The 15,829-nt window shown below is 46.6% G+C and overlaps 1 protein-coding gene across 1 annotated transcript; it reads left to right on the top strand.

Annotated features, from left to right (window-relative positions):
* The first annotated feature begins 8,950 nt into the window (after positions 1–8,950).
* LOC123452652 (anthocyanin 3'-O-beta-glucosyltransferase-like) lies at positions 8,951–10,712 on the top strand. The gene has a single exon (XM_045129353.1). The coding sequence runs from the start codon at positions 9,099–9,101 to the stop codon at positions 10,569–10,571; it is 1,473 nt and encodes a 490-aa protein (XP_044985288.1). The 5' UTR covers positions 8,951–9,098; the 3' UTR covers positions 10,572–10,712.
* The last annotated feature ends 5,117 nt before the right edge of the window (positions 10,713–15,829 follow it).

Below are 15,829 nucleotides of genomic sequence, written 5' to 3'. Positions count from 1 at the left end.
CACGCCTACCAGGCTTGTGGGGCCCACGTTGCTCCACCGCCTCCAATTCCAGCTCTATTTAGTCCGTCTTGCCCGAAAAAAAAATCAAGGAGAATGGTTCATCACGTTTTACGATACGGAGGCGCCACCACCTCCTGTTCTTCATCTGGAGGGCAGATCCGGAGTCCGTTTTGGGCTCCGGAGAGGGGAGATCGTCGCCATCATCATCATCAACCTTCCTTCATCGCCAATTCCATGATGCTCTTCACCGTTCGTGAGTAATCTCATCGTAGGCTTGTTGGACGGTGATGGGTTGGATGAGATCTATCATGTAATTGAGTTAGTTTTGACGGGGATTGATCCCTAGTATCCACTATGTTCTGAGATTGATGTTGCTACTACTTGGCTATGCGTAATGCTTGTCACTAGGGCCCGAGTGCCATGATTTCAGATCTGAACCTATTATGTTCTCGCCAATATATGTGTTTTCTTGATCCTATAATGCAAGTTATAGTCACCTACTATGTGTTATGACCCGGCAACGCCGGAGTGACAATAGATGGAACCACTCCTGGAGATGACCATAGTATGAGGAGTTCATGTATTCACTAAGTGTTAATGTGTTGGTCCGGTTCTTTATTAAAAGGAGAACCTTAATATCCCGTAGTTTCCATTAGGACCCCGCTGCCACGGGAGGGATGAACAATAGATGTCATGCAAGTTCTTTTCCCTAAGCACGTATGACTACATACGGAATACATGCCTACATTACATTGACGAACTGGAGCTAGTTACTTATCTCTCCGTGTTATAACCGTTGCATGATGAATAGCATCCGGCATAATCATCCATCACCGATCCAATGCCTACGAGTCTTTTACTACTGGTCCTTTCTCCGTTACTTTGCCGCTACTGTTGTCATTGTTGCTACTGTTACTCTATTGCTACTGCTATTACTTTGCTGCTACTGGTTACTGTTGCTACTGCTGCTATCACACTACTCTGCTACTGATACTTTGCTGCAAATACTAAATCTTTCAGGTGTGGTTGAATTGACAACTCAACTCCTAATACTTGGGAATATTCTTTGGCTTCTCCTTGAGTGGAATCAATAAATTTGGGTTGAATACTCTACACTCGAAAACTGTTGTGATCCCCTATACTTGTGGGTTATCAAGACCTCCTCTTCCTTCCCACCTCCCTCTTTTTTTTCTTTTTTTTGGTTTTCTTTTCCTAGCGCCATAGCCCACTTGGGTTGGCTTCACCAGCCCACTAAGGGCTGGTGCGCCACCCTTGGACTATTGGGCTCACTCCCGGGTGGGTGGGCCCCTCCCGGTGAAAATCCGAAACCCATTCGTCACTCCCGGTACACTGCCGGTAATGCCCAAAATCTTTCCGGAGACCAAATGAAACCATCCTATATATCAACCTTCGTTTCCGGACCATTCGGGAAACCCTCGCGACGTTCATGATCTCATCCGGGACTCCGAACAACCTTCGATCACCAACACCTATAACTCAACTATACTGAAACGTCACTGAACCTTAAGTGTGCACACCCTGCGGGTTCGAGAACTATGCAGACATGACCTGAGACACTCCTCGGTCAATATCCAATAGCGAGACCTGGATGTCCAGATTAGATCCTACATATTCTACGAAGATCTTATCGGTTGAACCTATGTGCCAAGGATTCATATAATCTTGTATAACATTCCCTTTGTCCTTCGGTATATTACTTGCCTGAGATTTGATCGTCGGTATCCTTATACCTATTTCAATCTCGTTGCCGACAAGTCTATTTACTCGTTTCGTAATACAAGATCCCGTGACTAACACTTGAGTCACATTGCTTGCAAGGCTTGTATGTGATGTTGTATTACCGAGTGGTCCCCGAGATACCTCTCCGTCACACGGAGTGACAAATCCTAGTCTTGATCCATGCTAACTCAACGGACACCTTCGGAGATACCTGTAGAGCACCTTTATAGTCACCCAGTAACGTTGTGAAGTTTGATATACACAAGGTATTCCTCTGGTGTCAGTGAGTTACATGATCTCATGGTCATAGGAATGAATACTTGACACGCAAAAAACAATAGCAAAAAATTGACACGACCACATCCTACGTTTATAATTTGGGTCTTGTCCATCACATCATTCTCTTAATGATGTGATCCAGTCATCAAGTGACAACACTTGCATATGGTCAGAAAACCTTAACCATCCTTGATCAACTGGCTAGTCAACTAGAGGCTTACTAGGGACATTGTTTTGTCTATCTATCCGCACATGTATCTATGCTTTCATTCAATACAATTATAGCATGGATAATAAACGATTATCTTGAAACATGAAATGTAATAATAACTATTTTATCATTGCTTCTAGGGCATATTTCCAACATAACCTGCACTACGACTACAAGAAGTATCTTTGGGGTAAGAAAGCGCACACGAATCCACATATTCACAACATCAATACACCATTATGGATCCACTCCCATCTCCCTGCGAGAAGGCCATCCGTAGCACTCACACTTCTCTTGCGCATTTTACATTATCCATTGTAAGTTGTTTATGAACCATATAAGCTTTCCAAGTAGTCCATATTCAAGGACACGACTATTCTAATAGATGGGTTAAACCTGACCCAGAGGAACCGGCGTCGTCGTCCCATCAGCAATTTTCATCTTGGAACACTTATCTGCGTCCAGTCCGACCCATATGGCATGTCGTGTGCCACCACTACTACATGATGGTCCAAACGCAACACTACAATGACAGACCCTTCGATGAAACTGTGTACGATGCATTAATCGCAAACGATGCAGTAAAGAACCCCATAAAAAGATGCAAAACAATTGCAATGACAGAGACATCAAACACGATTCAGATTAGAGTTGTGTATGTGATGCATGGCATACTGTTCAATCCAATGAATTGTTTCCGATGAGGTAGAAAAACAGAAATGGGCACTGAGATGAAGGTGTGTGCGAGATACGGCATATAGTTCACTCATATGAACTGTTTGCAATTAGGCAACACAATAGAAACGGTCAGCCAGATCAACGCGTGTTCTCTATACAACATATGGTTCACTAGGACGAACTGTTTTTATTAGGAAACACAACAAAAATGGTTCAGTTTAGCAAGATGTGTGTGATATGTGTCATACAGTTCACATAGATGAACTGTATGCGATGAGCCAAAAGAACACAAATGATTTGCGATGAGAAAATATAAAACATAAGGTTACTACCGTTAATTCGTGTGCGATTCTGTGTGTGGATTTTTTTGCAAAATGCAAACTAGTTAAGCATGAAAATAACAACATGATTGCATAACCTAATTAAGCATTCAAATACATAAGTGACTACACGCATAACATCGACGCATACCTCAATACACTATTACATGCATAATAAACTTAGCCTACTAAAAGTATAAATATTTTGGCACAAAGTGAGTATGGGAAACGATCAACACATCATCTACTTTGTGTGACGCTTGCCGTCACCGCTCTTCTTGTGGCTCGATCCCTCGACGTATTCAGGTAGGAGGCAGTTCATCATGTCAACGATACGTCTGAACATCTCGTAGCATGTCTACGCTTCCTTGGCCACGGTTTGGAGGTGATGTTCATCCATTCTCTTCACCTAGGCCATGTGCCAGACAACCTTGTTCTTCTCGGACTCAGCCTTCATGCCTCCATAGTAGGGGTCGATGATGGCCTCGGCCAGGTCAACATGGGATTCCATGTCCTTCTTGTTGCCCCAGATCTTGTAGTGGCCGCGGATGTCGACAAGCGTCTAGCAGGCCAAGCCCGAAGTCTTGAGCACCTTTCGACCTGTGGTGGTCTCCACCATAGCAAACGTGTAGTCGGGGCTGTTGACAAACATGGTGAAACGCTCGCAAGGCACTGTGGCCAGACAGTAGTGGTAGAGGAGATCACATGGTGCACGCACAACTCTGCGACGTCAACCTTCTGATCACCCCCGGCATGACCGTTGGTGTAACCGAGGTCGAAGCCGACCACTTTGTACTTGTCTTCCTCAGCAAGCAGCCACTCCATAATCTTTATGGAGTCCTCCACTATGACGGAGTCATTGGTGTACACCACCGTGAGGTCCATCTTCCTCATGTGGGTCTCCACAAGATGCACGTCGAACTCCATTGCAGCACCGTTGTATATCCTCTTTCTATTCGTTGTTGAGAGTGTGCTTATTGTGTTGTGGGGCACGATCGAAAGCGTGAAGAGATTATGGTTAATGGTCGTGGGTATAAATAATGGGCGACCGTCCTGGAAAACCGACATAGAGGGACGCTCGTACCTCGTACCTCGGCTGGCCGGAAAGTTGCACATCGACGTCTTGTTTGTTTGGCATTTTCGGCCACCGGCGGCTGCGCCAAGCCATGGATTAGTTGGGGAGCACCCCGCAAAGCCCCGACAAAGCGCCAGCGCCGCATGCAGGTACTTCTTCGGCCTCTAGTCGTCGTTGTCGGTTTACCGACAAGGACTCTTCCGGCGATCGCCCGGGCTCGGTGCTCGTGCAGCGGCTCGCCGGCTTGCCGATGCCGCTCATAGAGTGCGACGACTGCACAGAGACAGTGCTGCAGCTCACATCTAGCACGAGACAAAACCTCAGATGGGTATTCTTTAAATGCAATAACGACGGGGTATGTTCTTCTTTGTGTTTGGCTTTGTCAACTTATTTGGTTAAATTTCGGTAGCTTATTGAGGTTTCATGTGTGTAGAAAGGTGGATGCTCATTTTGGTATTGGGAAAAAGAATACATCGATTTATTGATAGAAAGAAACTTAATAGATGTTCGTGCACTCCTTAGTATAACTGAGGCTAATGATGCGGCTGCATGTGCAATTAGAAAAGGAATTAGATGGGAAGCAACGTCTAATTCTTTAGAATCAAAGCCAAAGAATGAAGAATGTAAGATCAAGAATCCGCAGATCAACAACGAATGCATGGAGAAGATGTTGCTCCAACTAGTGGGAGCAGTTATTGAAGTTGGATATCTTCTAAAATGCCTAATTGTGATTCTTGTTTTCTTTGGTCTTGCTATTTTAACAAAGATTTGATGAATTATTATGTATACAATGCCTTTAAAGAAAATAAATAAACAAATAAATGTGTTTCCATACTCAAAATTGAAATGCAAATAACTGACTTGCAGGCTCAGGCTAGTGTGGACGGCTACCGAGCACACCCCATAAAAATGGACCCATATAAAAGGATATTCATGGAGTATCCTTTTATACGGGTCCATTTTGCGGGATCTGCTCGGCCGTCGTCCAGGTTTTTTCACAAACTGTAAACAAATTTTACGGATCGACAATATACGGGATGAGCTAGAGATGCTCAGTGATGCGGTTTTTCGGGCGCGACATCAAACATGCTCAAGGCGCGTCGTCATTGTGTGCGGAACAAACATGTAGTTGGGTTCTCTAAGGGCAACTCCAACGGGTCGATTCAAACGGACGACAATTTTGTCTGTTTTATTATCCGTTTGGATCGACCTAGTGGACACAAACGTCCGCCTTCGTAAATGGGTCGGCTCGTACGCCCAACGCTGGCCGGACCTATTTTTTGCCGGCGTGAAAAAAAAACATAATGCATAATTAAAATTAAAAGTCGGCTACGAAGGCCGGCGATAGTCCACCCATCTGCATTACATTAAATAAAAATAAGCAAACCCTAAAACTACGTCCACGCAACCCTAGGCGTCGTCGTCGACGTCCTCTGGGCCGGTGAGGTCGACCAGCGTAGGCGCAGGGCCGGCTCAGGGGAACGCCGAGTTCCAGAGCGCAGCTGCGTGCGCCTCCGTCGTCTGCCCCGCCGGTGCAGGCTGTGCTGGTGGCGGTGGCAGCGCAGCAGCACGGGCACACTCCTCCTCCTCCGCCTCCCGTCTCTCCTCCTCCTCCTCCTTGTCCACCTCCATGAGCCGCAGGCCTTCGACGCACTCCAGTCGCAGGTGCTCCGACCTCTAGTGCTCGAGGTAGGCTTGCTCCTGCTGCGGTGTCGCGCCTAGCCAGATGGGCGGCGCCGTCACGAACTCCTGGACGACGACGGTCCACTGGTAGACCTCCCGTGGCTCCGCGGGCTTGGGCTGCGGCGGAGGTGGCACGACTCAGTCGCCGGCGGCCGACAGTGCGATGGCCTCCGCGAGCTGCTACTGGTACGCCGCCTCCTCGTCGGTCATGCGTCGCGCTTCTTTCTCGCTGTCGCGGAGAACACCAGCGAACGCCGCCTGGTAGGCGGCCTCAACCTCCTGGTCCTCGTCGCTGACGACAGGCGGGGGCGGCGGAGGGCCTCCTGGCTACACTTCACGCACGCCACGACGGCGCTGCTCCTCGTGCTCCACCGTGAACCACAATTCCCAGTTAGGGGAGTCGGCCGCGTACGTGGGGTCTCGCCGCTGCTCCGTCGTCAGAAGACGCCGACGGCGGCTCACCTCCTCCGCATGCACCCGCGCCGACCGCGGCACGGTCGGCACCGGAATCCTCTCCGGATCCAGATGCCAGTCATGCGGCAGCGTGACATCGGGGTAAGGGAGTGGCACGCGGTACTCCCAGTGCCACCGCTCTTGGTGCACCGGGACGCTCACGTGCTGGCGAGACCGGTGGGAAGACGATGACGGGGAGATGACGCGGGGGAAGAGTGGGGCCTTGCCCTTGTTTCGGAAGCCGCCGGCCATGGTGTGCTAGGGTTTCTGTCGCTTCGTCGCCGAGAAGGTGGCTGGATGTGGACGGGCAAGCTTCTGGAAGGAGATGGCGGAACCCACCGCACGCCCAGATTAAAAAGGCCGGCCGCGGTCGCCGACGCGTGGGCCCGAGGATGACGACCGTCAAAAATTAGGTTGACCGCGGTGGTTGGGGGCAGACACCGAGGAGGCGCACGCGCGTCCGCACCGACGCATTTCAGTCCCAAATTTGGGCCGGAAATGGGTCGACGCGGACACGTTTTGGCAATGGGTCGATGCCGTTAGGCCATCATTTTTATCCGCGCCGACCCAAACGGACGGCAACGGACGAAATGGGTCGTCCCATTAAAGTTTCTCTAAAAACCTAATTGAAATTTATATTTTCTTTTCGAGTTGCCTTATGTTGATTGGATTATTTGAATACAGTTAAGGTGGTTGGAATATGTATGAGGATGTTACTAGAATGAGTATGGTGAAGTCATTAGTGACATAAGCAAGCAGACAAGTCAATGTACCCCCCCCCCCCCCCCCCCATGTGTTCTTGACCGGGACCAAGGGAGGAAGAAGCTAAAATAAATATTTTCACATGTAAACGCAACATCTATGGTGTTGGCATAGATAACTTTTTGGGCATGTGGACCCTCAATATAGGATTTTGTTTTTGATGGAATTTCGAATGGGCCGATAGAAAACCAAGATAGTTAAGACTATTTGTGAACACATTTGCGTTACAAATCTTTATTTGGTTTGTTGTTTGAAGTGTGCTAAAAATGTGGAAACACCCCAAATCTACAAAATGCAGTACTTTTTATGAGCAAGTATTTCATCTAAAAGATTCCTAACATGTGGCGTTTTCCGGCCTCACAAAAAAAAGGTGCTTACGTCTGTAGTTACGTTGAGATGGTTTGTCTACATATATTTGTCCAAGCTTACTGAATGATGCGTATAATCAATTACAATTCCATTCGATGACGATCTCTGAAGACAATGACAGCGAACACTTTTTAAGCCAAAAATACAGTGAACATTGCTATACATGTTTTGCGGTCTAAAAATGAATTATCTCGATGGATATTTTTTCCACATCAGTTATCTTTGCTTGGGAAATATTGTCACGACAGTGAGTAGATTTTTCCTTCGTTGAGTCCAACCTACAGTGCCGCCGAAAAAGAAAGAGTCCATGACAGTGACTAAGGCTGATCCTAAAGGTAGTATCATAACTAGTATCATGCATGCTAATTAGGCATATTTGATGAGGTGACATATAATTAAATAAGAAAGAGATGATTGAGTGTCATATTATGATACCGTATCATATTAAGACTGACCATAGCGGGGGTATGATAGCTAGTAACATAGTCTTGGAACTAGCAAATATGATGATGTGGCAACTAATTAAAGAAGAGAGAGAGGGTTATAGTAACATAGGTAGATACCGTGTCATGTTAAATGCTATGCTACTATGTGTCATGCATGTCAATAAATGAGAACACCTAGTACTAGTTTATGATACTACTCCATCTGTCACAGTTTAGAAGGCACAGTTAAACTTGCGTGTGTTTCCAAAATAGACAAGCTTTAATGCGCGAAAGCAATTATTCTTATTTATTAGTACTAGTACTAATCATGCATGCGCCGTCCCAATTTGCTGCTCACGCATTAGTACTAGTATTTTCCCAGTTGATTAGGCGCATTAGCATCTACATCTGCTACATCTCACAATCAATCCATGACTACCTTGGTCCCAGAGATTTTCAAGCGTGCCTTCTAAACCGTGACGAAGGGAGTGTGCACTATGAATGTAGTATCATACAATAGTAACATATGCATGATTCTACTATATGTTACTCCCCACTATGAGCAGCCTAAATATTGTGCTACTATGTGTGATGTATAACAATAAATGAACTGTTCTATAATATTAGTATATGATACCATGTATTACGGATGTGATACCATACACTAGTAGCATATGCATATAACACTCTCCATTACAACCAGCCTAATTAATTTATAAAAGATAATACTCTAATCATCATGATACATCCGACCCATTCAGATTGAGTGCATTTGTCAACGTTGTACTACTAGTATATTCTAACAAGATCCATCGAACAAGTGATGCAGCTTCTGTTCAAACACTTGGATGCCAAGGTACCAAAATCGTGAACGTCACTCCAAAAGCTTCTGTTCTGGAAGACGGCGATCACCAAGTCGGAAGCCACTTCTTCCTGGGTGGTTCGATCAGACAACGAGAGCCCGAACTTCTGAGATTTTATAAATAGTCCTGCCCACGGCCCTCTTTTTAATCCCACCGAAGCACTTGTACTCGATCTCCTCCCTCGTCCACGCCGGCCGTAGTATTCTCAGCTGGCCACGGGACGCGGCTAGCTCGCCAGCCATGGCTGTCCACGACGAGCCGCTGCACATCCTCTTCTTCCCGTTCCTGGCCTCCGGCCACCTCATCCCGATCGCCGACATGGCCGCGCTCTTCGCCGGCCGCGGCGTCCGGTGCACCATCCTCACCACGCCCGTCAACGCCGCCATCATCCGCTCCGCAGTCCACCGCGCCAACGACTCCTTCGCCGGCACCGGCTCCCCGGCCATCGACATCGCCGTCGTGCCCTTCCCCGACGTCGGGCTCCCTCCAGGCGTGGAGAACGGCACGGCCCTCGCGTCCCAGGACGACCGCGACAAGTTCTTCCGCGCGGCCCAGCTGCTCCGGGAGCCCTTCGACCGGTTCCTGGCTGACCACCGCATCGACGCCGTCGTGTCCGACAGCTTCTTCGACTGGTCTGCCGACGCCGCCGCGGAGCGCGGCGTCCCGCGCATCGCGTTTCTGGGCAGCAGCATGTTCGCGCGCTCCTGCAGCGACAGCATGCTGCGCCACAACCCGCTGGAGAACGCCCCCGACGACCCCGACGCCCTCGTTTTGCTGCCGGGGCTGCCGCACCGCGTCGAGCTGAGGCGGAGCCAGATGATGGACCCTGCAAAGATGGCGTGGCAGTGGGAGTATTTCAAGGGCGTGAACGCCGCGGACCAGAGGAGCTTCGGCGAGGTGTTCAACAGCTTCCACGACCTCGAGCCGGACTACGTCGAGCACTTCCAAAAGACCCTCGGCCGGCGCGTGTGGCTCGTCGGACCGGTGGCGCTCGCCAGCAAGGACATGGCCGTGAGAGGTACCGACGCCCCCTCGCCGGACGCGGACAGCTGCCTCCGGTGGCTGGACGCGAAGCCGGCCGGCTCAGTGGTGTACGTGTCCTTCGGCACGCTGACAAAGTTCGCTCCGGCAGAGCTGCACCAGCTCGCTCGCGCCCTTGACCTCTCGGGCGTGAACTTCGTGTGGGTGATCGGCGCCGCCGCAGGCCAAGACTCTGCTGAATGGATGCCCGAAGGCTTCGCAGAGCTCATCGCGCGCGGCGACCGCGGCTTCATGGTACGAGGCTGGGCACCGCAGATGCTGATCCTGAGCCACGCCGCCCTCGGCGGGTTCGTGACGCACTGCGGCTGGAACTCGGTGCTGGAGGCCGTGAGCGCCGGCGTGCCGATGGTCACGTGGCCGCGGTACGCGGACCAGTTCAACAACGAGAAGCTCGTGGTGGAGCTTCTCAAGGTCGGCGTCAGCATCGGCGCCAAGGACTACGCGTCGGGCGTCGAGGCCCACGAGGTTATCGCCGGCGAGGTAATCGCCGAGTCCATCCAGAGGTTGATGGAGAGCGACGGCATCCAGAAGAAGGCCAAGGACCTCGGCGTGAAGGCAAGGAGGGCGGTGGAGAAGGTTGGGTCTTCGTACGATGACGTTGGGCGGCTGATGGACGTGTTGACGGCTCGCCGGAGCTCCGTCGAGGTTGGAGAAGACATCCAGGCCAGCTGATCGGTGTGTTTGGGCAGCTTTGAACTTTCTTTTTGGATGATCTTTGCTACGACGACAGCCATGACGCCATGGAATCTAGTTGTACTACGTCGCTGTTCTTTGAAAAAAAGTGAAAAAATGAGCAAGAAAAGTTTCTCTTTGCGTCTCGGGGACAGAAAGGACTCATTGGTTGGCAAGCCACGCTCGTGCTCTGGAGCGGTGCAGTACCCAAACATGGTACGCACCCATCTCGCCGGCCTGCGGCCATGTTAATTTACTGCATGGAGTTTGTGTTGTCTCGGAGACACATGACAGCTCTTTTTCTTTTTGTCTTTTTGCTTTTGTGAAAGTAGTGGAAGACAATGCTTGTGGTTTTCTAAAATTTGAGAAAATTGTACTACTTTTGATCATGTGGAGCCTAGCTAATTTGCCACGTTCATGCTTCATACTCCCTTCGTTTTTAAATATAAGTCTTTCTAGAGTTTTCACTAATGAACTATATACGGATGTATATAGACATATTTTAAAGTGTACATTCAATTATTTTGTTTCGTATGTAGACATCTAATGAAATCGCTTAAAAGACTTATATTTACGAGAGGGAGTACATTATTTGTCGAAAATGTTTTCTCAAATCTTTTGAAAGATGACTAAAATTGGGACTCTAAAATGCACTTCTCGAAACAGCCTTCGGTCAGCTTTTCATATAAAATCCAAATGGCCGAACCTATACAAGCTGGTGAACAAACCGCAACAAGCATGTCAAGGGTAAAACCGACATCCAAAATGACATGAGTATATGCTGGACCGTGACATCGGCAGTGACTTATGTTAGCACTGGTTGCTTAATCAACAAAGTAATCATAAAAGTATGGTCCTGATATTGCCCACACATGTGAGTTTTAAGTAAGTCTTGCCACACGTTCCGTATGGTGTATAAGAGAAATAAACCGCATGTCTACGTGTGGGTAAAACAATTAATGTTCACACGGCCGGCCTCCTTCCTCGCGGCCCGCACGTCCGACCTGTCACGTCGCGCGCGGTCCCGTGTGCCCCTGCTTGACAGTTGTCATCGTTCCGCGACAACTGTTTATTTAACTGCAGTTGTCATGTCTGAACAATTACAGTTGTCATGGTTGCTTAACTGTAGTCATCATATCTGGACAACAACATTGTCGTGTAACACTAGAAAGATATGGCAACTGACAAACGTGTGGGCGCGCGACGACAGTTCTATTCAGTTGCCATGTAATACTGAAAAAGACATGACAACTGTTACGTGTTTGGGCGCGCGACGACAGATCCACTCAGTTGTCATGTAACACTGAAAAGACATGACAAGTGATAGGCGTGCGGGCATGTGGGTGCGACGCCAGTTCCACCACACGTCGGGTTGGCAGCTGCGAGGTCTGTGTACGTGATACATGAGTGTGGACGAACTGATAAATACACACACATCAACCCCTTTTATGTGGCACAAAAAAACTAACAAAAATTACTAAGATTTATGCAAACATGCATGGACAAAGATCCACGCATGTGGACAAGCTACAAAACGCCCACATGTATAGACGTTATCTTTTCCCTAAAAGTAAGTATATGTTGGACCGTGACATAAACAAATCAAACATATTAAACATGGCCAAAATGGTGGCCAACCAGCTACACCAAGTGGAGCATGCTGGTTGGCCGCGATGAGGAAGGTTTTGAATTTTTTTAGGTTTCTTTTCAAAAGCCAACCAGCGATGCCGCGTGGCGCATGTTGGTTGGTCGCAGTTTTTTTACTGTTTTTTTCAAAATAAAAGTGAGATTCTTTCCTTTAAAAGAATTTTTTTTTAGGATTTTTTTTCTTTTTAAGATGAACATGATGTTCACATGATATGACATCTTCAAATTTTAAAATAAAGGTATGGTGCGTACCTCATGCGTCCCGCAACGACGGACCCCAACCACTAGAATCATAACAAATGTTTCTTTCCTAGGCCACGGTATTAGTGTTTTTATTATCTTGCTAGGTTTAAAGTAAGATTACAAAGATCAAGGGCGGAATAGTTAAATTTCAATGCAGGAATATAATTTCATATGAGGTAATTGTCTTCAGAAGTAAATACAAAAGCACTGTGAATGTGTGGCTCAAGGTATTGCATTGTTATTTTAATTTCTCGAGTCCGACTTTCTTGGTGCAACCATTATGAAATCTTACAGCAAAACGATCTGTTATTTATGAGCGCATGATGGTGAAGGCATGTTAAATGATCTACTGTGCTAGGTTAGCAAGGAGGGGTTTAACCGGTATTGCCGTCGAGGCCACCAATGAAATTAAATCTGTGATAGGCTCTTTGTCCTACTAAGATTTACATGTAGTTCATAAAAACGATTGTGTATGGCTATTGGTATATTTGATACATCCATCATGTTGTAAAAGTATGCTTTGTGTCAAACTTTCATGAATGCTTGCGAGTATTAGCCAGCTGCACTCAAATAGCCAACTCCAAATATTTACAAATACTTGTTCCCAGCAAGTGTGTTACCAACGAATCATAATAGTTAATGTGTAAAAACAATTAAATTATCACCCATACAGGAGGGGGGATTTCTTAATAAGGAGAATGTTACAAGACCATGCTCATGAGCTGCCCTCTTTTTAGAAAATTATTGGCCATGATACATATATTGGGATATTTACCATGCAAACATAAAAATGTTAGAACAAGGAGTAAGGTTGGACACTTTCGTCATCATAGGGCAAATATCAATCGATGCCATACCTGGAACACCGAACTCACCACAATACGTCGACAACCACAATCGGATGGAGTCAAGAATGCACAACACCACAAAACTCAACATGGAAGGCACCATGGGGCACAACAAGATGAGAGGGTAGCAGAACCACATGCCCAACTATGTGCCCTCACAGCTTCATATGAGTCCCCTAATTGGATTTCCCAAGAGAGAAGTCAAAGATATGGAGTACCAGTTCAACACGTAGCATGTTAGGATGACCCATCATGTCACTGAAGTACTTCCTAATAGCTATGTTTTTTTAAATAGGACGCTTTATTAACTTATAATGTAGTATTAAGAGGATACAAAACATTATGAGTAAACACCCGCTCAGGGTTGGCCCTCACATATCAGATGCCCTAGTGCGAATAACCTACAATGCATGGGCCCGACGACCATGTCGTATGTCTCGTTAGTTGCGGATACACCCTGCAACCACACAAGTTCATTGAAATTGTCCATATGACTTGTTCTTCATGACAAGGTGGTAATTTCAAACAAATCATGCATACTTTACCTACAAATAGCAGTTCGAACAAAAAACAATCACCTTCCATGCAAGAACATAAGAGGGATCCTACAAGGTAAACCCAAGCAATATATGATCATCATGTGATAGTGATTCTCGATCATCGTTAGCATGAAACAATCACTTTTACGAAAAAAATCATGCAAAAGGATCATCACAAAAAAATCAATCAACAGAAAAAGATGGGCCCAGTGTGGATTGGTGTTGATGTCAACATCATAACGAGCAACCCAATTTTGTGCATCGTAAGGACGTCGTGACTGCCAAGGAGATCCCTGCCAGCTACAACATTGCAGCCTCGGGGATACTTCAAACAGAAGAAATTCATCGTGTAATGAAGAGATTAAGGGGGTGATACAACTAAAAAGTCATTCATTAGCATCTCTTTAGACCTTTTCTCCTCGAACTTGGTTCAGTTAACTAGATGATACCCCGCATATTGTTGCTGCAATGTTTTGCAATATATTTTATTGGTATTTGGCTGTATGAAACATACATAATAATATAGGAACTAAAAATTAAAATACATATGCTTTATTGTGTTTGATTAGTTTTAGTTGTAAAATATTTTTAAATATGAATATCATAATAGAATGGAGATTCTCATTTATGTTTTCATGTTGAGGTGAACTTTTTGAAATGTATGGTTGTACGTTGCAGTGAGCCTTTTTCTCACGTATGTTAAATGCTTAGTTAACATGCATGCATGTTAAGAGAAATACATTAGTGTGTCAAGCTATTTAGATATATAAGATTGGACGGGGAGAAAAATGAATCGGCGGCACTATCTCGCAGATAATGAAGTGATTGTGAGTTCATATTGCGTGTTACTAGCTCCTCCATATGTAATGGGCTCGGGCGTGCTACCCTTCCTCACTTTTTTTTCCTTTCTATGTCATATATATGTGCAAAGTATGTGCCCTTGATCGGGGTGGACCCTAGTCAACCTCATTCCTATCCATGGCTTAGGCCCGACCCTGACCTTGCATGATTATGGTGGACATATGCAACACAAACTCATACACATAATAATAAAATTAAAACAAACACTAGCAATAACAAAGTTGCTATAGACTGAAACCATGTTCAAGACGAGGAGGATGGATGGCCTATTCATAAATTATACCACCACCGAAGTAACTATGGCTATTTTGACATTCGAAGAAACCCAATACTAAGGTTGCTGAGATGTGGGTGGACAACCGTTTGGCATGATGCTTTAGGAGGACTCTTGGTGCAGTGGAACATGAGGAGCGACAGTGGCTGTGTAGTGAACTCAGTTAGGTCAATATCACGTCTAACATGGACCCGGTCACGTGATGTGCAAAGTATGTCCCCTTGCTCGGGGTGGCCCCTAGGCAACCTCATTCCTAGCCATGGCTTAGGCCCGACCCTGACCAGTCCTTTGCATGATTATGGTAGACATATGCAACACAAACACACACACACACACACACAAAATAATAAAATAAAAAACAAACGCTAGCAACAATAAAGTTGCAACAGACTGAAACCATGTTCAAGACGAGGAGGATGGATGGCCAATCCATAAATTATACCGCCATTGAATTAACAATGGCTATTTTGCCATTTTGGAGAAATCCAATACTATGGTTACTGACATGTGGGTGGATAACCGTTGGGCATGATGCTTTAGGAGGAAGTGGTTGTGTAGTGAGCTCAATCAGGTCAATATCATGTCTAACATGGACCCGGTCACGTGAAAGTTAGAACCATATGTGGAGTTCTCCAACCACTGAGGGCTCGCAACTTCCATTTCCTAGACTCTTCTCCTTTCTCTCGACCCTTCTCCTCTCTTCTCCTTGAGAATCTATCACTTGAGCTCGGGCATGGCCTGATCCCGGATCCGCACCACCGGCGTTGCTGGCTGGAGTGGAGATGGCGGAGGAGTCTGGTGCTCTTATGTGTATAGTAGTTTTAGGATTAGCTCGACTTTGGTGGT

The sequence above is a fragment of the Hordeum vulgare genome, chromosome 5H, assembly GCF_904849725.1.
Source record: "Hordeum vulgare subsp. vulgare chromosome 5H, MorexV3_pseudomolecules_assembly, whole genome shotgun sequence".
Taxonomy (NCBI): Eukaryota; Viridiplantae; Streptophyta; class Magnoliopsida; order Poales; family Poaceae; genus Hordeum; species Hordeum vulgare.
The sequence above is the reverse complement of the archived record's forward strand: the minus strand, read 5'-3'. Positions and strand labels throughout refer to the sequence as shown.